The sequence below is a fragment of the Zootoca vivipara genome, chromosome 6, assembly GCF_965207765.1.
Source record: "Zootoca vivipara chromosome 6, rZooViv2.hap1.1, whole genome shotgun sequence".
Classification (NCBI taxonomy): Eukaryota; Metazoa; Chordata; class Lepidosauria; order Squamata; family Lacertidae; genus Zootoca; species Zootoca vivipara.
In genome coordinates this window covers 95,720,689-95,744,414 of record NC_142589.1, presented here as the reverse complement: position 1 = coordinate 95,744,414, position 23,726 = coordinate 95,720,689, and the positions used below count along the sequence as shown (strand labels likewise).

The 23,726-nt window shown below is 47.8% G+C and overlaps 1 protein-coding gene across 1 annotated transcript in view; it reads left to right on the top strand.

Annotated features, from left to right (window-relative positions):
* The first annotated feature begins 1,541 nt into the window (after positions 1 to 1,541).
* The window catches only part of CPAMD8 (C3 and PZP like alpha-2-macroglobulin domain containing 8), a 69,807-nt gene continuing 47,622 nt past the window's right edge, over positions 1,542 to 23,726 (top strand). Inside the window, exons 1-10 of the mRNA XM_060276488.2 lie at positions 1,542 to 1,892; positions 6,623 to 6,774; positions 8,469 to 8,491; positions 10,814 to 10,979; positions 12,262 to 12,314; positions 13,773 to 13,790; positions 15,763 to 15,817; positions 16,804 to 16,917; positions 20,816 to 20,900; positions 21,020 to 21,128. Of these exons, the coding sequence (XP_060132471.2) occupies positions 1,798 to 1,892; positions 6,623 to 6,774; positions 8,469 to 8,491; positions 10,814 to 10,979; positions 12,262 to 12,314; positions 13,773 to 13,790; positions 15,763 to 15,817; positions 16,804 to 16,917; positions 20,816 to 20,900; positions 21,020 to 21,128 (870 nt within the window). The 5' untranslated portion in view covers positions 1,542 to 1,797. The remainder of the gene's footprint in view (positions 1,893 to 6,622; positions 6,775 to 8,468; positions 8,492 to 10,813; positions 10,980 to 12,261; positions 12,315 to 13,772; positions 13,791 to 15,762; positions 15,818 to 16,803; positions 16,918 to 20,815; positions 20,901 to 21,019; positions 21,129 to 23,726) is intronic.

Genomic DNA, 23,726 nt, shown 5'->3' with positions numbered 1-23,726 from the left:
GCCCGCCACCTTCCACCCAATGGCTGAACAGCTCTGACCGTCAGGAAGTTTTCGCTGATGTTGAGTCGGGATCTCCTTCCTTGGAGCTTGGAAGCCATGGGTTCGAATCCTGACCTCCAGGAGAAAACAAGCTGGCTCTCTCTTCCATGTGACATGGCCCTTGAGATATTGGAAGTTGGCTCTCATACCTCCTGTCAGCCTCTCCTCTTTTTCCAGGCTAAACATCCCCCAGCTCCTTCAACCGTTCCTCATCAGGCTTTGGTTCCCAGAACCTAAGGACTAGAAACCATAGCTGCCAAGTTATCCCTTTTTTTCAGGGATTTTCCATTATGCTGAATAGGCTTCCTCGCGAGAAAAGGGAAAACTTGGCAGCTATGCTAGAAACCTGTGTTGTTTTTGCAAAGCTTTAGCTAAGTGGTGGAAAAGGAGCTTCTTGCATGTGATAAGAAGAGTCTGCTGGATCAGGCCGATGGTTTTAATCTGGTATATATGGATACATCAATGTAAATATTGATGAGTGTCCATAAAAATAGCCGTACTTCTTTTAATCTGGTATGTATTGATCCTTATCAATATTGATAACTATTGATAAAAGCAGGCATGCTTCTTTAATTCTGTAATCACAATGAAAAGATACGGTACATTGCATTGGGAATGAATGTTTATTTGTCTTTCGATAACAATCAATAAAAGAAGACATATTAGTTTTAATCTGGTATATATGGATACATCAATATAAATATTGATGAGTGTCCATAAAAATAGCCGTACTTCTTTTAATCTGGTATGTACCGATCCTTATCAATGTCAATAACTACAGTGGTCTCTCAGTTCTCAAACTTAAATCCGTTCCGGAAGTCCGTTCCCAAACCAAAGCGTTCCCAAACCAAGGCACGCTTTCATGTAGAACAGGCGTCCCCAAACTGCGGCCCTCCAGATGTTTTGGCCTACAACTCACATGATCCCTAGCTGACAAGACCAGTGGTTGGGGAAGATGGGAACTGTAGTCCAAAACATCTGGAGGGCCGAAGTTTGGGGGTGTCTGCCGTAGAAAGTCATTGCAAAACAGATTAATCCATTACTGTACAGACTTTTAAAAACAACCTCTAATTGCATGCACACGAAAGCTCATACCAAAATAAAAACTTAGTTGGTCTTTAAGGTGCTACTGAAGGAATTTTTTTATTTAACCTCTAAAACAGCCATTGAACATAAATTCTACTGTCTAACGAGACCACTGATCCGTAAAATGAAAGCGATGAACAATGAACTGTACTGTAAAATAAATAAAACAGTTCTGCATCAATAAGAAACAGGCATGCTTCTTTAAATCGGATGCTCCGAGTTGGGCACGAGCTTCCCACTACAATACTGTATGAACTTTTCGTAAGCAGCATCGCTAAGAAGAGTTCTTGCAAAAAGCGTGGTTCCAAAAGTTGGAGCGGCGCTGCTTCGGGGAATCACGATTTTTACGCGCGGCACTTTTGCGCACAGAAGGAAGGAAGGAAGGAATCTCTTGGGAGAGGAGGAGGAAGGAGGGGGAAGAAGAAGAAGAAGACCCCCGATCCTGCTGAGCGGGGACCCGCGGCGTCGGTCCTGCGGGGCGCGCGCCTCCCCGGAACAAAGGGAGCGCGCGACGGAGGCGGGGCGCGGAGGCGGAGGCATCGGCGGGCCGCCCCGGGCCGAGGCGGGGCTGGAGGCGGCCGGGCAGCGGCGGAGGCGCAGGGCCGGGGCAGAGGCACTGCTGGCCGGCTTGGGGTGTCGGCGGCCTCCCGAGGGAACAAAGGGCGCCCGGCCATGCCTCCTCCTGCCCGCCGCCGACGCGCGCCCTGGACGCTGCTGCTGCCGCTGTGCAGCCTCTGCGGAATCTGCACCCCGAGTCCGGACAGGAGGTGAGCAAGCCAGTCGGAGAGCCAGCCCCCGGGGGTCCCCACGGCGCCCCGGCCCCAGGCTCCGGAGGAGCGCGCGCAGATAGAGCTGCACGCTCGCCTCCGGGAAGCCCTCGCTGCAAGAAGCGAAGGAAGCGCTCCCGAGCATGTGCAGAGAGCCCAGGGGCTCTTGAGCATGTGCAGAGTGACCTCTCGCTCGCCTCCGGGAAGCCCTCCTGCAAGAAGCAAAGGAAGCGCTCCCGAGCATGTGCAGAGAGCCCAGGGGCTCTTGAGCATGTGCAGAGTGAACTCTCGCTCGCCTCCGGGAAGCCCTCCTGCAAGAAGCAAAGGAAGCGCTCCCGAGCATGTGCAGAGAGCCTTCTTACTTGCCTCTGGGAGTCTGCGGAGAGGAATGAGCTCAGGGGGTGTTCCCGAGCATGTGCAGAGAGCCCAGGGGTTCTTGAGCATGTGCAGAGTGACCTCTCGCTTGTCTCTGGGAAGCCCTCTGCAAGCAGCAAGGGGGGCGCTCCCGAGCGTGTGCAAAGTGTGCCCAGGAGTTCCTGAGCGCCTACAGAGTGACCTTTTGCTCGCCTCCGGGAACCCAGTAGCGGACGGAGGGGGAAGAGCCAAGGGGAGTGTTCCAGAGCATGGGCAGGAAGCCGAGGGGTTCCTGAGCATGGGCAGAGAGACCTTTTCCTCTGCTCCGTGAATTGTCCGGGTGGTGGAGGGGGAAGAACCAAGGGAAGCGTTCTCAGGCATGTGCAGAGAGCCTTCTTCCTTGCCTCTGGGGGGCTGCAGAGAGGACTGAGGGGGAGTTCCCGAGCATGTGCAGAGAGCCCTCTTCCTCCTCTCCAAAATCCCACTGGGCTGATTGTGGTTGTGAGCCAAGAGGAGCATCTTCCTGCCTCAGATGCTGGGTGAAATTTGGCCGCATCCTGCCGACCCACGCAGAGGTTGAGGGTCCAGGAAATACCACCCCCCCAGGCAAAACTGCATCATGGCTGGCCCCACAGAGCCCCTAACTTTCATGCACAACATTGCACCGTTTTTTGGGGTGTGTGTGTATAATTTTGAATCCAGCTTTATGTCCCCCAACACCCTTCCTTTGCCCTAACGGGGTGTGGGAAAGGTCAGGGACCCCCCCAATATTACGACAGAATAGCTTTCCTTTTGCCCCAATCTGACGACAGCCTCTGTTTTCGCACTCGGGTCCCTGCAGCCAGCCTTCCCATTGAGGCAACCGTACAGCAGGACTGAAGGAGCTCCCTTTGGCCTCATCCAGCGGCCCAGGCTCCCCTTAAGATCCCTCAATGGAGCCTCCATAAACAGAGGCAGTCTATCTCACAGGAGAGGGGTTGTTCTGACGCATGGCTTTAAAAAGGTCCGGAAAACACGGGCGAGGTTTTGCAGATGGAGCTTCTCAACATCCCTGCTGGTTTTTTGATCTGGGCCGGTCCTGAGCGCTGCCTCGACTCTGCCTGTCGCCTGGGAGATCTCTTGGCAGAGTTTGCAATGAGATCGCCATGGCAATGGATCCCGCTGAGGGGGAAGGAGTGTGCAATGTTTGGAATTTGGAGAGGAGGAGGAGGAGGGAAAAAGGCAGCCTTGGGACATAGGAGGCAGAACGGCCTTAACTCCTCCCGGGGCGCCTATTAACCTCCGGCGAAAGAGACCCGGCTGGCGAAGCCGCGGCTGACTTATGTTTCCAAAAGCGTGTGACGCGAAGAGCTGTCTGGCACGAAGAAGGCCCTTTGGGGATTTGGATAATAATAATAATAATAATAATAATAATAATAATAATAATAATAATATTTTATTATTTGTACCCCACCCATCCTGCTGGGTTTTCCCCAGCCACTCTGGACAGCTTCCAAAAAAGATTAAAATACATTAAAATGTCACACATTAAAAACTTCCCTAAACAGGGCTGCCTTCGGGTGTTTTCTAAATGTAAGGTAGTTGTTTTTCTCTTTGACATCTGGTGGGAGGGCGTTCCACAGGACGGGAGCCACCACCGAGAAGGCCCTCTGCCTGGTTCCCTGTAACTTCGCTTCTCGCAGGGAGGGAACCACCAGAAGGCCCTCGGGAGATAGACCCCGGTGTCCGGGGTGGAGACGCTCCTTCAGGTCTACAGGACCTAGGCCGTTTAGGGCTTGAAAGGTCAGCAACAACACTTTGAATTGTGCTCAGAAATGTCCTGGGAGCCAATGTAGGTTTCTCAGGACTGGGGTTGGTCTTGGCGGCCGTTCCCAGTCCCCAGTCTAGCTGCCGCATTCTGGATTAGTTGCAGTTTCTGGGTCACCTTCAAAGGTAGCCCCACATAGAGCGCATTGCAGTAGTCCAAGCAGGAGATAACCAGAGCATGCACCACTCTGGCGAGACAGTCTGCAGGCAGGTAGGGTCTCATCTTGCATCCCAGATGGAGCTGATAAACAGCTGCCCTGGACACAGAACTGACCTGCGCCTCCATGGAGAGCCGAGAATCCAAAATGACTCACAGGCTGCGCACCTAGTCCTTCAAGGGCACAGTTACCCATTCAGGACCAGGGAGTCCTCCACACCTGCCTGCCTCCTGTCCTCCAAGAACAGGACTTCTGTCTTGTCAGGATTCAACCTCGATCCATTAGCCGCCATCCATCCTCCACCCACCTCTAGGCACTCACACAGGGATGGGCTGAGCAGGGGGGAGAGGTGCTCTGGAGGAGAATTATGATGGCGGCATTGGTAATCCTGCAGTAGGACCCTTGCCGATGGTTTCCGGAGAATTTGAATTGCATGTGTGTGTCGTACAATGTGCCGTTGTTGCCTTAGCGACACATTACTGGTGGATTAGGACTAGGCCATGCTCTAAGACGAAGCACAAAAGGGGAAGGCAGGGAGGAGGGAGGAGGAAAAAAAGCGCTCGGGCAAAGGGGGAATAGCTAACTTTGTAGGGGCCTCCCCGGGTTGGCGGGCTTTGTTCCATTTCCATGCATTCTGCCCCACGGATGACACAAATGCAATAAGGGTTAAAAACTGGGCCGTCTACACGCCATTCCGCTTTTGAAAGTTGTTCCGCAACAGTTCCACAATGTTGCCACCTGGAGGGTGAACTACAAAGGTCCGTATAGTTAAAGCTATGGTTTTCCCAGTAGTGATGTATGGAAGTGAGAGCTGGACCATCAAGATGGCTGATCGCCGAAGAATTGATGCTTTTGAATTATGGTGCTGGAGGAGACTCTTGAGAGTCCCATGGACTGCAAGAAGATCAAACCTCTCCATTCTGAAGGAAATCAGCCCTGAGGGCTCACTGGAAGGACAGATCCTGAAGCTGAGGCTCCAATACTTTGGCCACCTCATAAGAAGAGAAGACTCCCCGGAAAAGACCCTGATGTTGGGAAAGATTGAGGGCACTAGGAGAAGGGGGAGACAGAGGACGAGATGGTTGGACAGTGTTCTCGAAGCTACGAACATGAGTCTGACCAAACTGCGGGAGGCAGTGGAAGACAGGAGTGCCTGGCGTGCTATGGTCCATGGGGTCACGAAGAGTCGGACACGACTAAACGACTAAACAACAACAAGCTCTGCTCACCAGGCCTGACCACCAGCCCAATGAGGTTCTTGGTTTTTGCGAATAAATAGTTGACTCTGATTTTGACCAACCTTTGCACTCCTTTGACACTACCGCATTGTAGTCCTTCCCTTAAAAGTGGGGCAAATTTCTGCTGTCCCGCTAGGGGAGCAGGGTTCAAGCATTGCAGGGGGTTGAGCTAGATGACCCTTGGGGTCCCTTCCAACTCTACGATTCCGGGACAGAGTTCTGATTTAAACATGAACATGTATGAAGCCGCTTGATTCTCAGCCAGGGTCTTCCTTACCTGAGGACGGGGCGACTGTGCCCTTGAAGGACCAGGTGCGCAGCCTGGGGGTCATTTTGGACTCCCAGCTGTCCATGGAGGTGCAGGTCAATTCTCTGTCCAGGGCGGCTTTCTACCAGCTCCATCTGGTACGCAGGATGAGACCCTTCCTTCCCGAAGTCTGCCTGGCCAGAGTGGTGTATGCTCTGGTTATCTCCTGCTTGGACTACTGCCATGCGCTCTACATGGGGCTCCCTTTGAAGGTGACCCAGAAACTACAACTAATCCAGAATGCGGCAGCCAGACCGGTGACTGGGAGCGGCTGCCGAGACCACATAACACCGGTCCTAAGAGACCTACATTGGCTTCCAGGACGTTTCCGAGCACAATTCAAAGTGTTGGCCCTAAATGGCTTCAGTCCAGGATACCTGAAGGTGCTTCTCCACCCCGGACACCGGGGTCCTCCTCCCGAGGGTCTTCTGGTGGTTCCCTCCCTGCAAGAAGCGAGGTTACAGGGAGCCAGGCAGAGGGCCTTCTCGGTGGTGGCGCCCGCCCTGTGGAACGCCCTCCCACCAGATGTCAAGGAAATAAACAACTACCTGACCTTTAGAAGACATCTGAAGGCAGCCCTGTTGAGGGAAGTTTTTAACGTTTGATGTTTTGTTGTGTTTTTAATATTCTGTTGGGAGCCACCCAGAGTGGCTGGGGAAGCCATGCCAGATGGGCGGGGTATAAATAATAATAATAATATATTATTATTATTATTATTATTATTATTATTATTATTATTATTATTAGGGGATGGCGGCAGGGATGGAACACGGGGCCTTCTGCGTGCCAAGCAGCTGTTCTGCCACAGAGCCTTTCTTCCAGAGCTTCCCCCCCCTTCACTTCCTTCTGCTCTCCCTCTTTTTCCAGGGGCTACTTGGTGGCCGTTCCGTCGGTCTTCCGGGCGGGGGTGGTGGAAACAATCAGCGTGGTCATCTTCAACCCGGCCAAGGAGACGACGGTTCAGATCCAGCTGACAGTCAAAGGAGAGACGGTGGCGCGAGGCCATGGAACGGTTTTGGGTAGGCCCCTGTTTACGTACGTGCAAAGGGCACCCCGGGCACGGCTGGGTGGCAGCCCTACCCGCATCGCCAGGGGAAGGCGTTTGAGGGGTTTTAATTTTTTTTGCAAAGGGTGTGTAGGCTGGAAAGGAAAAGGCGAGCGGCGGCCATTCGCTCTGACGTTGCTCGCCGCTCCTTCTCCGGCTGCCCGGGAACAAGCACTTTGGTTCCGGAAATCCTTTTCAGATAAAATATCATGGATAGGATGTTACGGGGTGGGGTGGGGTGGGAGGTGAGTGTGCCAAAGGGGTCCAGACCCAAGGATCCCCCGATCATGGCGATGCCAGGCACCATCCTGGCACTTGGGCACCTTCACTCAGTCCCAAAGGGTGCAAAATGCGCCTGGCGAATTTCGAACCCTGGTGGCGCGATGTTTCTGAATACCCGTTGTTTCCTGGGAACCCCAGGAGGAGAGGAAGGGGTCTTGGGGTCGGATCCTGCTTGTGGGTTTGAGCCAAATGGGACCCTGGCCTGATCCTGCCGACTGACAGCTGTCACATCAACCCATTTGGAAAGCAAAGCCCAAGAGCTACATTTTCGCCAGTGGAGGCCTGTGGTTCTTGTGGGGTATTTTGCCCATAGAATCTGTGTTTCCAGTTTCTTTTTCCCGGGGTGTGTGTGTGATGATGACCCACATTCTGGGGGAAGCTGTGCACCTCTGCCTGGGGGATTTACTCTCTCATGTTTTGAGGGTCAGGGCATTTATTATTATTACAGTCGTACCTTGGAAGCCAAACGGAATCTGTTCTGGAAGTCCGTTCGACTTCCAAAACGTTCGGAAACCAATGCGCAGCTTCTGTTTGGTTGCAGAAATACGTCTGTTTTTATTGATACTTATCCATAGCTGCCAAGTTATCCCTTTTTTTAAAGGGATTTTCCCTTATGCTGAATAGGCTGCCTCGTGAGAAAAGGGAAAACTTGGCAGCTATGTACTTATCAAAAGATAAATAAACGTTCGTACCCAAGGCAAAGTATCCTTTAATCATGCACCAGGATAAATAAATACAGTATTCACTTATAAACATCGGAAGCCGCATCAGGCGTTTGGGTTCCAAAAGAGCGTTCGAAAACGGAAACACTTCTGGTTTTCGGTCGTTCAGGAGCCGAAGCGTTCAACTCCCAAGACTTTTGGGAGCCGAGGTACTCAGCCAGCGCAGTTTGCAGCAAAAATAATACTCAAAGCGCAAAACCAATAATAAAAATAACCGAAGCGTTAAAATCCGTAAGGGAAATAATCCGAGCACGAAACGCGTAAGAAAAATACTCGAAACGTAATCGAAATATGATCAAAGCATAATCGAAATAATCGAAACGTGATAAAAATGATCAAAACAGTTGACAATACGGATGTGCACACAGTAATGAACGGTGCCCTCCCCAATAAAAAGCCCTCGACAGAATAGCTCACAAGTAGAAAAATCCAAATTAACATGTATCATTTATCAGCAACTTAAAGCAAACCACCCCCTCCAGGTCCATTGAGGTTGGTGTGTCTGTGTGTGTTGAATATTGAAGTTAAATCTGGTGTGTTCACAGTTTGGGGGATGTGCATTGGGGAAACTCCTGCCAAATTCAATATTTTTCGGCTTTTTGAACCTTGCGTTTGACCCCCTTTTCTCTCTCCCTCTCTCTTTTTATTTCCGGCGTTTTTGTAGGCAAAGGAACCATCAAGCTCAGGGTGAGTACAAACCGGGGTGGATAAAATAAATAAATGATTTTTAAAAAAATAAAAAATCGGATCTTTAAAAAAATTTAAATCGGATTTTTAAAAAATATTAAATTGGATTTTTTAAAATAAAATGCTTTCTGAGGAAAAGCCATTCTAAAGATTTTCTGTTTAAGTTACATTATAGACCAAAGGCTATTTATCAGAAAATGAGGATTTGTTTTAAGTTTTTCATGTGTGCTAAAACTCAGCCTTAGTTGTTGTTTTTTAATTGTTTAACCACATCAGTTAACAAACATGGATACATATGCTATAACATTGTTTCAGTTAAATAAATTGTTTAAATTGTTACTAAGGAAGTAACAATTACATCAGAAAAGTTGTCCAAATATAAACAGTTAACTCATGAAACCTCGCCATAAATTTCATAATTATCTGTCTTACGTATTTCTAATAGTATAAGCAAATCTGTAATTTTTGATATAACTGTAAAAACTACTTATTATTCCAAACACGAAGCCTTCATCTCTTTGTAAATATTAAGATTATACCAGCAAGAACAAGTCTTTCTGGGGAACAAATGATTTAAATCAAGTCTTACTGACTAGTGATTTAAATCGTGATTTGAATCGATTTGATTGAGATAAAATCCACCCGGGAAGAATCCCGGGAACGGTGTGGCGCTACGGTTCCTGGCGCCCGTTGCAAACTACACTTCCCGGGGTTCTTTTTGGCGGCGGGCTGGAGATGTGCTTTCCGTGGTAGGTGCGTACACAGCCGTCCGGACCCCATAAATGCCCCGGAAAGGAATCAGGAAGTTAGCCTTCGCCTGCTTGGTTCAGGGGCAACTCCCACATGGCAGGGGGGTTGGCTGGATGACCTCGGGGACCCCCTTCCACCTCTACCGTCCAGAACATGGCCTGGGAGCGGACCTTGTACTCGGGACCAGAGGCTGAGCGCCGGCCCCCTCCCCGTTCCTCTCCCCTGGCACCTGGGCGGCCGTGCCCTGGCCCGAAAGAGGCTTGGAGACGAGGGCCGGATCTCAGACCACATATTCCTTGGCAGCCGTTCTGACTGCCAGCTCTTATAAGCCCTGCATTCTCTTTTCTCCTTCGGCCCTTGCCAAGGGGGCAGGTGCCAGGCCCAGCCCTGGCTGCCCGCCCTAGCAGCCGCCGTTCCCCCCCCCCCCCGGCCGGGCACAGCGCCACAGGGCCGCTGCATTTGCAAAATGGAGCCTTTCCCCCCCCAGCCCTCCAGAGGCCGGATTCTGCCAGGAAGGCGTGTTTGGGTTGCTGGGCATCGCGGCTGCTGCGATGTTCGGGTCCTGTTTTGCGGCTTATGCGAGAACAGGGCGCTGGGCTCATTTGGGCCCCTTGTGGCCTCATCCAGATGCTCCTTATTGTTCCTAAGCGGAGCCTCCACAGACAGGGGCAGTCTATCTTAGAACAACAGAGGGCCAGAGAAGGAAGGGGGCCATCCTGCTTGGGGGGGGGCATCTGGGTGCTTCGATCCATAAATTGAAAGCAAGAATCAATGCACTGTACTATAAAATAAACAAGACAGGATTGTAGATGATAAAAAAAATTTTTTTCTTACCTGCACTGATGTTAGTCATTGTTTGGATGGGGGGCTTTTATCCATTTCCGCAGTCACACAATCAATCAATCAATCAATCAATCAATCAGTAGGTGAACTGGGTTCCACACAGTCACAAAAACCAATGAACCAAAAAAGCCTCAAAAACAATAACGCAAAAACAAAAGCGCCAAACTTAATCCGTTCTGGAAGTCTGTTTGACTTCTGAAATGTTCAAAAACCAAGGCGCGGCTTCTGATTGGCGCAGGCACCCCAGAAACAAGAGCCAACAGCTGCATCGGACGTCCGGCTTCCGAAAAATGTTCCAAAACCGGAACACTTCCTTCCGGGTTTCCGGCGTTTGGGAACCAAGGAACCACTGTATTTTTTTGACCAGCACGTCAACTCAGCTTGGCTTCTCCATTAATCCGCCATTGAACCCTATTTTAAGGCCATTCAGGTCGGTGGGCACGGCGGATTCCTGTGGCAGCAGGTTCCACAGGTTAACCGTGCACTTCCTTTTGTCCGTCCTGAATCTTCTGACACCCGCAGGCTGCCCCCGGTTTCTGCCATTATACCAGGGAGGGAGGAAACCCATCTGGTTTTATAAACTCACCCCCCTCCTCACCTTCTCTCTGTCGTGGGCGCTTCAGCTGAAATCCCTCCATTGCAGCAGGGTACCAACTTTGCGATTCCATGATTCTAAGCTTCGTCAGCGCAGGGTGCAGCACTATAACTCCCTTTTGCCTTCTCGACCAGGTGCCCCCGGGGCTACGGGGCCAAGCGCACCTCAAGGTATGGGGCAACCGGTACTTGGCAGAAGAGGGTTACATTTTCCACAATCATACTACGGTCACCATCGACAGCAAGGGTGCCTCTGTCTTCATCCAGACCGACAAGCCTGTCTACAAGCCGAAGCAGAAAGGTGGGAGCTTGCTGTGTGCTCTTTCGCACCCGTGCCTCGCAGCGGGTTGGGCTAGATGACCCTGGGTACCCCCCCACCAGTTCTCCAAATTCCACTATTCTGTGATGCTCCTTTCTCTCTCTCTCTCCCTCTCTCTCTCTCTCTCTCTCTCTCTCTCTTTTAAATTCAGTTTTATGTTATACGATCAAGTTCAAACCTTAATGGTTCCTCCATTCAATCAGAAAAAAACGATTGAATCTTTACAACTCGCAAAGGTGACAGGGAGCGTGAGAAGAAAATCAAGATTGGAGAATATTGAAGTATTAGAAATTTTTTATGATTAATGCTAATCTCCTGGCAGACGCAGAGTGAATCGTGAAATATAGAGAAAGCACGTCATAAAACCAGTCGGAAGAAATGGGAAATTAAAATAATGGCGATGTAGTCTGTGTAGATTAAGAAAATGGAAAACAGCACAATGAAAGGAATGGGAAGTCAGGGTCTAGGGTGTGGTTTGGTGTGTTTATGTTGTAATATGTGTACTGTAGTGGATATATTTTATGTACTGTCTAAATGTTATAAGTAATATGTTAGTTGATCTTAATTGATGTCTAATAAAGTTTATTAAGGGACGCAGGTGGCGCTGTGGGCTAAACCACTGAGCCTAGGGCTTGCTGATCAGAAGGTTGGCGGTTCGAATCCCTGTGACGGGGTGAGCTCCCGTTGCTTGGTCCCAGCTCCTGCCAACCTAGCAGTTCGAAAGCATGTCAAAATGCAAGTAGATAAATAGGAACCGCTACAGCGGGAAGGTAAACGGCGTTTCCATGTGCTGCTCTGGTTTGCCAGAAGCGGCTTAGTCATGCTGGCCACATGACCTGGAAGCTATACACCGGCTCCCTTGGCCAATAATGCGAGATGAGCGCGCAACCCCAGAGTCGGTCACGACTGGACCTAATGGTCAGGGGTCCCTTTACCTTTACCTTTAAAGTTTATTTTAATAATAAAATAAATAAATTCAAACTTTAATCATCAACATTTAGGATTTACTGAATTCTTAGACTTCCCTCCATGGTTACCCATTTTCAGACTTTGATCTACTGCATCTTATGATTTCTCTGTTTTTCTTTAAACCATCCTTTTTTTTACCCAAGTTTTTAATGCATTGCGAGCGTTACCTAAAATCCTGCCAAGGTTTTTAGCTGTTTGCCGTGTTTTCTTAGGTAGCTTGTAAATCTTCCCCGTTCCTTGTGAAATTTTCTCTCTTCCTGTTTTCTGTTTTCTTCCTCTCTTTCTCTGTTTCTAGTGCTGATCAACCTGTTTACCGTCAACCCGGACTTGCGGCCCGTCGATGAGAAGGTGAGGAAAGGGCTCCCGTCTCCTTTGGGGAGGGAGAAGGGGCAGTAATACAGTGGTCCCTTGGTTCTCAAACTTAATCCATTCCGGAAGTCCGTTCCAAAACCAAAGCGTTCCAAAACCAAGGCGCGCTTTTCCCATAGAAAGTCATGCAAAACGGATTAATCCGTTCCAGACTTTTAAAAACAACCCCTAAAGCTGCCATTTAACATGAATTTTGCTATCTAACGAGACCATTGTTCCGTAAAATGAAAGCAAATAAGCAATGTCCTGTACTATAAACTAAACAAGTCATTATTGTACATGATAAAAATTAAAATTACCTGCCCTGATGACAGTCATTGTTTGGATGGGGGGCTTTTATCCGTTTCCACAGTTGCACAATCAATCAATCAATCAATCAATCAGTAGCTGAACTGGGTTCCACACAGTCACAAAAACAAATGAACCGAAAAAGCCTCAAGAACAAAAAATGCGCCAAATACTGTATTATTATAATTAAGAGCAAAAACAAAAGCGCCAAGCTTAATCCGTTCTGGAAGTCTGTTTGACTTCTGAAATGTTTGGAAACCAAGGCGCGGCTTCTGATTGGCGCAGGCGCCCCAGAAACAAGATCAGACAGCCGCGTCGGACGTCTGGCTTCCGGAAAAAGTTCAAAAACCGGAACAATAATTCCGGGTTTTCAGCGTTTGAGAACCAAGGTACTACTGTAGTGGTTATAGGGGTGGTGGTGGAAATATATATATATTTATCCTGGGCTCATTCCCTGGCATCTTTGAGGAGGAGGAGGATCTTGCCAGGCTGGAGACTGGTGGCAGGCCAACTGTGGAACTCCCTGCCACCAGAGGCAGCCGCCAACTTGGATGGCTTTAAAAGAGGACTGGGGAAATTCACAGAGGAGGAGAGGCTCTACCTACACTCCCAGGGCAATGCTGGGCAAAAGGACCGTAGCTCGTCGGCTAGAGCAGCTGCTGGGCATGCGGAAGGTTGGGCTGGGGTTTTTTCCTGGTTGGAAATCCTGCAGAGCCGCTGCTGCCGGTCAGTGTAGGCTGCCCTGAGCTAGACTGATCAAGGGTACTAAGCGGTGTGTCCTATGTTCCTATTTAATTTATCCCTTGTTAAAAAAAAACCATGAGGACTATAATCTTACTTTGTTTTTAATGGCTCAGTGGTTGGACACCTGCTGGGCATGCAGAAGGCCCCTTTTAATTGGGACTGGATGGCCCTTGTGGTCTCTTCCAACTCTATGATTCTATGAATTCAGCCCCTTTTTGAAAAAAAACCAGTGAGAACTAATACCTTACTTTATTTCTAATGGCTCTCTGTCCGAACGCCTGGGAAGCTGCTGCCGGTCCGTGTAGTCATTACTAGCTGACCCATGAACTTAATAAAAGCAGCTTTGGGTTAACTTTCATGCAGGATGCCAAGCGAGTGACTTGTCCCTCTTTTCCCCCCTTCCAGGTTGAAGCCTACATTGTGGTAAGTACTTACCGGCGCCGCCGTGAACCAGCAAGAAACTACAGTTCCCAGAATTCCCTGGGGAATGATTGTTCTGGGAGTTGTAGCTTGGGGAGGGGGGCATTTTGCACTTATTCCCCCCTCGCTGCTTTTTTAAAATTTCGTCTTTCCTGTTGGATTCCTGTTTTAACTTCATAATACTGTAATAACGTTGTATCACTTTTTCATCATAATCATTATTATTATTCTGTTGGGAGCCGCCCAGAGTGGCGGGGTATAAATAATTAAGTAAATAATAATAATAATAATAATAATTACTACTACTACTATTAGTAGTTGAAAGATCTACATTGGCTCCCAGTACGTTTCCGAGCACAATTCAAAGTGTTGGTGCTGACCTTTAAAGCCCTAAATCAGGCACCCCCAAACTGCGGCCCTCCAGATGTTTTGGCCTACAACTCCCATGATCCCTAGCTAACAGGACCAGTGGTCAGGAAAGATGGGAATTGTAGTCCAAAACATCTGGAGGGCTGAAGTTTGGGGGTGCCTGCCCTAAATGGCCTCGGTCCAGTAGACCTGAAGGAGCGTCTCCACCCCCATCGTTCTGCCCGGACACTGAGGTCCAGCACCGAGGGCCTTCTGGCGGTTCCCTCATTGAGAGAAGCCAAGTTGCAGGGAACCAGGCAGAGGGCCTTCTCAGTGGTGGCGCCCGCCCTGTGGAACGCCCTCCCAGCAGATGTCAAAGAGAAAAACAACTACCAGACTTTTAGAAGACATCTGAAGGCAGCCCTGTTCAGGGAGGCTTTTAATGTTTAATAGATTATTGTGTTGTATTTTTCTGTTGGAAGCCGCCCAGAGTGGCTGGGGAAACCCAGCCAGATGGGCGGGGTATAAATAATAAATTATTATTATTATTATTATTATTATTATTATTATTATTAGTTCTCAAACTTAATCCATTCCGGAAATTCCATTCCAAAACCAAAGCGTTCCAAACCCAAGATGCGCTTTTCCCATAGAAAGTCATGCAAAACGGATTAATCCGTTCCAGACTTTTAAAAACAACCCCTAAAACAGCAACTTAACATGAATTTTACTCTCTAACGAGACCACCGTTCCATAAAATAAAAGCCATAATCCAGGGGTCCCCAGACTTACTGGGCTTTGGGCTGGAGGGCAGGGGAATGCGCGCGCAGCGGGCCGGAAGGCGGGGGAGTGCGCGCCCGTGCGCATGCGCACACGCACAGGGTCGGGGGGAAATCGCCGAAAATTGCTTGTGCGCATGCGTATGGGCCTCCCCCGACCCGGAAGTGCATCGGAAATGACCTCTTCTGGGTCGGGAGAGGCCCATACGCATGCGCACAAAGGATTTTCGGCGGTTTTTTTGCCGATTTTGAAGATCGCCGCCGCGCCGCGCGAGCGGGCAGCAGCAGCGAGCGGCGGGGGGCGTCGCGGGCCGGATTGGGAGGCCAATTGGGCCGCATCCGGCCCGGGGGCTATAGTTTGGGGACCCCTGCCATAATCAATGTCCTGTACTATAAAATAAATAAGACAGGCTTGTAGATGATAAAAATTGTTCTTTTTTCTGCCCTGCCCTGCCCTGATGATAGTCATTGTTTGGATGCGGGGCTTTGATCCATTTCCGCAGTCACACAATCAATCAGTAGCTGAACTGGGTTCCACACAGCCACAAAAACAAATGAACCGAAAAAGCCTCAAGAACAAAAAGGCAAAATCAATAGCAAAAACAAAAGCGCCAAATACTGTATTATTATAATTAATAATATGCTTAGGGAAGCTTTTAATGTTTAATAGATTATTGTATTTTAATATCCTTCTGGAAGCCGCCCAGAGTGGCTGGGGAAACCCAGCCAGATGGGCGGGATATAAATAAATTATTATTATTATTATTATTATTATTATTATTATTATTATTATTGATAATAATATCTTAAAGACTAAAATGAAATTGAATTAAATTGTCTCTTCCCAGGATCCTCGTGGGTCTCGGATGATCGAATATAACAACCTGAAGCCGGTTTGTTGCGGTGAGTCTGGAGGGAGCCGCAATGGGGTCCCCCCTCTCCCCGAAAAGGATGGGCAGCCGGAGTTTGGGAGGTTGGGTACACAAATTCCCCAAAGCATCTTTTCCCAAACTGGCGCCCTGCCAGGTGCGTCAACGCTACAATTCTGCACCTTTTGGAGCTGATTGGAAGTTGGAAAAGAGCTTTCCGAAACACGGCAAAGGTTTATTGACTACATAAATCGTTCAGGCTGTGGCCCAGAACTTGGGGGGGGGGGAATTTGCCACCATCTCTTAGAATACCCGGATGAGATTTTGCTATCAAACCAAACATTTGTGATTTTATTAGGACGAGTTATTCCCAAAAAAAGAACTGCTTGGAAGGGTTTCTGGAAGAAAACAACAACCAGGCAATGCACGTATTTTTGTAAACTGTTTTGTCAAAACTCTTTGACTGTTTGGGCAATCAAACAGCGTGCAATTTTTATTTTTATTTTAAAACAGATTTGTAAAAATAAGAACGGGGTTTGCATTTTAATAGGCAATTTCCCTTTTAAAAACAACGTACGTTTTGAACTGCTGGGTTTTTTTGGGGGGGCGTTTTGTGTGTGTGTTTTAGGTCTGCTCACTTTCGTCCTCCGACCTCGATGTGTGTATTTTAGGATTTGTGCAACCGGGGTTTTAAGGTTTCGAAAAGGAGAAAAGAGAAGGAAATAGGGGGCCGACCCTCTTTTCTCTCCCTCTTTTGCTGGCCCAGCACCTTTTCGGCCAAACTTTGCTGACCATCCCCTCTTTTCTGTGCCACAGTACGCATGTCAGCCAAATCTATTGTCATGACCTTCCAAATCTAATATATCTGTATTTATTTATTTATTAATTATCCATTCCCGGATCTAGGAAATACAAGAGGCGTCATAATATAATTTCAAATCTGGCAAGGAGAAGCCTCCTCTATCTTTAATATCTGTTAATAATTTATATTTTATTCTCGGCTTCTTACCCCGGCCGCAGGCGTCCTCAACATCAGCTTCCCTCTGTCCGACCAGCCTGTCTTCGGAGAGTGGCTCATTTTTGCTGCATTGCAAGGCCAGGTGTACAATAAGACCTTCGAAGTCCAGAAGTATGGTGAGATTTCAGTGCAGCGGCTGGTGGAATCGCTGGGGGGGGGAGCAGAGCCTTGTTTTCTTATTTTATATACTGTACAGTGGAACCTCGGTTTATAAACACCTCGGTTTACGAATGCCGCGGACCCATCTGGAACGGATTAATTCACTTTCCATTACTTTCAATGGGAAAGTTCGCTTCAGTTTATGAACAGACTTCCGGAACCAATTGTGTTCATAAACCGAAGTACCACTGTATATCGTTTTTACTAATTCTCCAATCTTTCGAAGCATCGATCGGCTTTTATTATTATTATTTTAATCGTGCAAAGCTTCTTTTCAATTTCCTGCGAGGACAATCCGTGAAAACAGGAGTCTGGGATAGATGATTAAGCTCTTGCCTTATCCAGACATGGGGAATGCTAAGTTTTTTTAATGATTGGATTATAATTGAAAACTAATAGAAATTACAGTGGTACCTTATTTCCTGTTCCGGAAGTCCATTGCAAAACCATAGCGTTCCAAAGCCAAGGCTCGCGTTCCCATAGAAAAGGATGCAAAACGGATTAATCCGTTCCAGACTTTAAAAAACGATCCCTAAGACCAGCCCCCCCCAAACTGCGGCCCTCCGGATGTTTTAGCCTACAACTCCCATGATCCCTAGCTAACAGGACCAGTGGTTGGGGAAGATGGGAACTGTAGTCCAAAACATCTGGAGGGCCGAAGTTTGGGGATGCCTGCCTAAGACAACCATTTAACCTGAATTTTACTATCTGACAAGACCATTGATCCATAAAATGAAAGCAATAATCAATGTACTGTACTAAATCAGAAAGTATTGCAGATGATAAAAATTAAAATTATTATTTTTCCTTACCTGCACAGATGATAGTCATTGTTTGGATGGGGGGCTTTTATCCATTTTTGCAGTCACACAATCAATCCATCCGTAGCTGAACTGGGTTCCGCAGAGTCACAAAAACAAATGAACCGAAAAAGCCTCAAAAACGCAAACTAAATAGCGAAAACAAAAGCGCCAAAATTAATCCATTCTGGAAGTCCGTTTGACTTCCGAAATGTTCGGAAACCAAGGCGCGGCTTCTGTTTGGCGCAGGGCGCCCCGGAAACAAGAGCAGACAGTCGCATTGGACGCTCGGCTTCTGAAAAACATTCAAATACCGGAACACTTACTTCCAGGTTTTCGGAATTTGAGAACTAAGGCGTTTGAGAACCAAGGCACCACTGCATTATTATTATTATTATTATTATTATTATTATTATTATTATTATTATGGCACCCATCTGACTGGGTTACCCCAGCCACTCTGGGCAGCCTCCAACAAATTTAAACACAATACGACATCAAACGTTAAAAGCTTCCCTATAGAGGGCTCCCTGACTTCCGGGTTTTCAGTGTTTGGGACCCAAGGCGTTTGAGTAGCAAGGTATTATCTGTATTATCAAAGGGTCTCTTGCCGTTCCAAAGGGGAACCTCCATGGCCAGGCCAGTCTACCTTAGAATGGGTGATCTGTAAACAAACCCCTTGTGTTGCAATAAAGACAAGCTGAACAATATAACAGAACACAAGGGCTAATTATTATTATTATTATTATTATTATTATTATTATTATTATTATTATTTTATTTATACCCCACCCATCCGGCTGGGTTTCCCCAGCCACTCTGCGCAGCTTCCAACAAAACATTAAAAGACAACCATCTATTAAACGTTAAAGCAGTAGCCTGGAGAAGAGAAGGTTAAGGGGTGATATGATAGCCATGTTCAAATATATCAAAGGATGTCATATAGAGGAGGGAGAAAGGTTGTTTTCGGCTGCTCCAGAGAAGCGGACACGGAGCAATGGATTCAAACTACAAGAAAGAAGATTCCACCTCAACATTAGGAAGAACTTCCTGACAGTAAGAGCTGTTCGGCAGTGGGATTTGCTGCCAAGGAGTGTGGTGGAGTCTCCTTCTTTGGAGGTCTTTAAGCAGAGGTTTGACAGCCATATGTCAATAATGCTTTGATGGTGTTTCCTGCTCGGCAGGGGGTTGGACTGGGTGGCCCTTGTGGTCTCTTCCAACTCTTTGATTCTATGATTCTATGTGCAAATGGCCTTAGATACCTATTAGGCCCATAGATGACCATCTAGCAGGCATGGCCAAACTTGGCCCTCCAGCTGTTTTGGGACTACAATTCCCATCATCCCTGACCACTGATCCTGTTAGCTAGGGATGATGGGAGTTGTAGTCCCGAAACAGCTGGCGGGCCAAGTTTGGCCATGCTTGCCATATAGCATATATTCAACACAAAAAAACAGTGACCATTTGTTGTTGACAAAGGACACCTGGACATAGAAAGGGCCCCATGACCTTCAGGAGCTGAGGGCCTCTCCATCCTAAATCTGGCCATGCTCCTGACTCGATGATTCAGCAGGTATCGCTGAATTCTTCCATCTTTGTGCGTACAAAGTCTTTCCGCGGTGATGGTGTATCGAAATCATGTTCCGTAGCTTTTTCTCATTGTAGATCCATCCCGACAGGAAGAGCTCTGGTTGACAGGCATATGTCAAGAATGCTTTGATGGTGTTTCCTGCTCGGCAGGATGGCCCTCAGGGTCTCTTCCAACTCTAGGATTCTAGGATTCATTAAAAACTTCCCTAAACAGAGCTGCCTTCAGATGTCTCCTAAAGTCACTGTGGCACCGAAGACTATTTATAGACTAATGCAAATGATCAGAGTCTCTAAATCTTCACCAGTCACGGTAGAATAATTCAAAAGTTTTATATATACATAATCTGTCACCAAATATCACCGGAACAGAGTTTCTGGATAACCAGCCAATCTTGATCAATTCTTCATCAACCAGACTTAATATGAGAAGGAAGCAGTTCAATTTCTTAACAAGCTGAAATTACAATATGCATGGGCCGGAACCTGCGTCTGTATAAAATGAAATGCATAAATCCATACCCAATCTTACATGTAAGCAAATATGAACGCTGCAGAAAATATATTCTGGATTGTAGTCACTGATGCGAGTAACAAATTGTAAAGTACTGTGTCCAGTTCTGGGCACCACAGTTCAAGAAGGATACTGACAAGCTGGAACATGTCCAGAAGAGGGCAACCAAAATGGTCAAAGGCCTGGAAACGATGACTTATGAGGAACGGCTTAGGGAGCTGGGTATGTTTAGCCTGGAGAAGAGAAGGTGAAGGGGTGATATGATAGCCATGTTCAAATGTATAAAAGGATGTCATATAGAGGAGGGAGAAAGGTTGTTTTCTGCTGCTCCAGAGAAGCGGACACGGAGCAATGGATTCAGGCTACAGGAAAGAAGATTCCACCTAAACATTAGGAAGAACTTCCTGACAGTAAGAGCTGTTCGACAGTGGAATTTACTGCCAAGGAGTGTGGTGGAGTCTCCTTCTTTGGAGGTCTTTAAACAGAGGCTTGACAGGCATATGTCAAGAATGCTTTGATGGTGTTTCCTGCTCGGCAGGGGGTTGGACTGGATGGCCCTTGTGGTCTCTTCCAACTCTATGATACTATGATTCTAAGTACGTAATATAGTTAGCCACAGGTGAAACTAATATACCGTCAGGGGAATTAAACACAGCACAACATTAACAGCAAGAATGCCTGACACCCGGATGAAAACAGCCCCCATCCGGTCAGTGGATCATGGCAGATAATGCAATTAAATAAAACCATGAAAATCTCACTCAGAATTCAGCCCCCCCGGATGAGCAGAGTTGAACAAGGGAAAAGGCTGCTTCGATCACATTGTGCGTGGGGGTCTCAAGAGGCCGGCCTGGGAGATCCCCCTTGGGCCTGACCCCCTTTGCAGAGGGGCTTCTGGGATGCCCTCCCTTGGCAGCGGCCAACCTCTCTTTCCGCCCTCCTCTCCCCTGCCAGTTTTACCCAAGTTTGAGGTGCAGATCGACCCCCCTCGCTACATCCGGGACCTGGGCGCGTGCGAGAAGGCGACCGTCCACGCCAGGTAAGGGTCGGGGGGTGTATATGCGGGGACCCAGGCGGACTCGGCCGGCCGCGGGGGGCAGGGGGTCCGGAGGCGAGAGATGGAGGGGGGCTGGTCTGAAGCCGCTTTCTTTTTCCCAGGTACACTTTTGGGAAGCCCGTCACCGGCAGGCTGGCCATCAACATGACGGTCAACGGAGTCGGCTACTATAAGCATGAATCCGGCCACCCGGTCCTCAAAAGCATGGAGGTGAGTGGACAAGGGGATGGCGGGCGGGCGGGCACCACGAGGAACGGCTGCAGGAATCTTTCCTGGCCATTCCGTAACTTTCTCTCTCTTTTTTTACAAGTTCTTTATTTTATTTTTTTTCCATTCCGCGACTCGCTGTCGGAAGGTCCCAGGTTCGAATCTGACTTAACAACAACAACAATTTTTATGAAAGGTTTTAGCGGTTGGCAAAAGCACGTGCCCTGTCTCTCACCAGGTTACAGCATTATATTTTTTTACAGCGTGAGACATATAGTCTAAGCTGTAAATTTTGAACAAATCCTTATTTCCTGATGAGTAGCCTTGGGACTATAATGTAACTTAAATAGAAAACTATCTTTGGAAAGGTTTCTCCTCCAAAAGCATTTTATTTTAAAAATCCGATTAAATTTTTTAAAATCCGATGATTTTTTTTAACTTTTTTAAAAAAAATCATTGATTTTTACCCACCCTGTGAGCAACTATGCTTCCAATTAAATTAAATTCCAAGTCCTCTTGAGTGTTATTCATGCACAAATAGTTCAATCATCCTCTGGCTTTGCTTCCAGCGGCTCGACTGCAAATCTGGACGGCCCCAGCTTCTTCTTTTCTTTTTAAAAATAAATAATGTTTGTTAAATTTACCATTTTAACAATCCAATCAAAAGCATGTTAAACCATTCCAAATAATAATAATAATAATAATAATAATAATAATAATAATAATAATTTATTTATACCCCGCCCATCTGGCCGGGTTCCGCCAGCCACTCTGGGCGGCTTCCAACAAAATATTAAAATACAGAAATCCATCAAACAATAAAAGCTTCCCTAAACAGGGCTGCCTTGAGATGCCTTCTAAAGGTCTGGTAATTGTTGTTCTCTTTGACCTCTAGTGGGAGGGCATTCCACAGGGTGGGTGCCACCACCGAGAAGGCCCTCTGCCTGGTTCCCTGTAACTTGGCTTCTCACAGTGAGGGAACCGCCAGAAGGCCCTCGGAGCTGGACCTCAGTGTCCGGGCAGAACGATGGGGGTGGAGACGCTCCTTCAGGTATACCGGACCGAGGCCGTTTAGGGCTTGAAAGGTCAACACCAACACTTTGAATTGTGCTCGGAAACGTACTGGGAGCCAATGTAGGTCTTTCAGGACCGGTGTTATGTGATCTCGGTGGCCGCTCCCAGTCACCAGTCTAGCTGCTGCATTCTGGATTAGTTGTAGTTTCCGGGTCACCTTCAAAGGTAGCCCCACGTAGAGCGCATTGCAGTAGTCCAAGCGAGAGATAACTAGAGCATGCACCACTCTGGAGAGACAGTCAGTGGGCAGGTAGGGACTCAGCCTGCGTACCAGATGGAGCTGATAAACAGCTGCCCTGGACACGGAGTTGACCTGTGCCTCCATGGACAGCTGTGAGTCCAAAATGACTCCCAGGCTGCGCACCTGGTCCTTCAGGGGCACAGTTACCCCATTCAGGACCAGGGAGTCCTCCACGCCTGCCCGCCTCCTATCCCCCAAGAACAGTACTTCTGTCTTGTCAGGATTCAACCTCAATCTGTTAGCCGCCATCCATCCTCCAACCGCCTCCAAGCACTCACACAGGACCTTCACCGCCTTCACTGGTTCTGATTTGAAAGAGAGGTGGAGCTGGGTATCATCAGGAAGAACTTCCTGACAGTAAGAGCTGTTCGACAGTGGAATTTGCTACCAAGGAGTGTGGTGGAGTCTCCTTCTTTGGAGGTCTTTAAGCAGAGGCTTGATAGCCATATGTCAAGAATGCTTTGATGGTGTTCCTGCTTGGCAGGGGGTTGGACTGGATGGCCCTTGTGGTCTCTTCCAACTCTATGATTCTATGATTCTATGATCCACATACTGATGGACACCCAGCCCAAACCCCCAGTGGTTGCATGTAGATGTTAAAAAGCATGGGGGAGAGGATAATACAATCAAGGAGCCAAATATTCAGTGCCAAATTATATACCCTGTTTCCTGGAAAATTAGACATACCCATAAAATAAGCCGTAGCAGGATTTCTACGCATTTGCGCAATAAAAGCCATACCCCGAAAATAAGACATAGTGATAGGCGCAGTTCTAGAGGGCGCCAAGGAAGAGGCGAGGCTGGACGCGTAATAAAAAATAAGACATCCCCTGAAAATAAGCCATAGTGTGTCTTCTTGAGGAAAAATAAATATAAAACAGTGTCTTATTTTTGGGGAAACACGGTATCTTTTGGGTGACCTCCCAGTTCGGAGGGGCTGCTGATCTAATCTCATACTGCAATTCTTGATTAGTCCAAATAGTGCCCCTTCATTAATTTTTTTAGCAGCCTCTGAATGAGTTTAGCCAGCGGACCAGTCTGTTATCATTCTGTGTGGAATATTTTCCATTTTCTTCTCTTCGCTCTCCTGCTGTGATCCAAAGGCCTCCGCGCCGCCACTTCAGATTTCTGCACACAAAGGCAAATCTGAAATGGCCACGAGTACGGCAAAGGGAGACCTAGCCTTCCGCTATTAGTGCCCGGCAGATACCTAAAACTCTTAGAATTTTGAAGTGTCAGGCATAGCTCTAGTGGCTTTAGCCCAAACGTAGCCGAGTTTTCCTGCA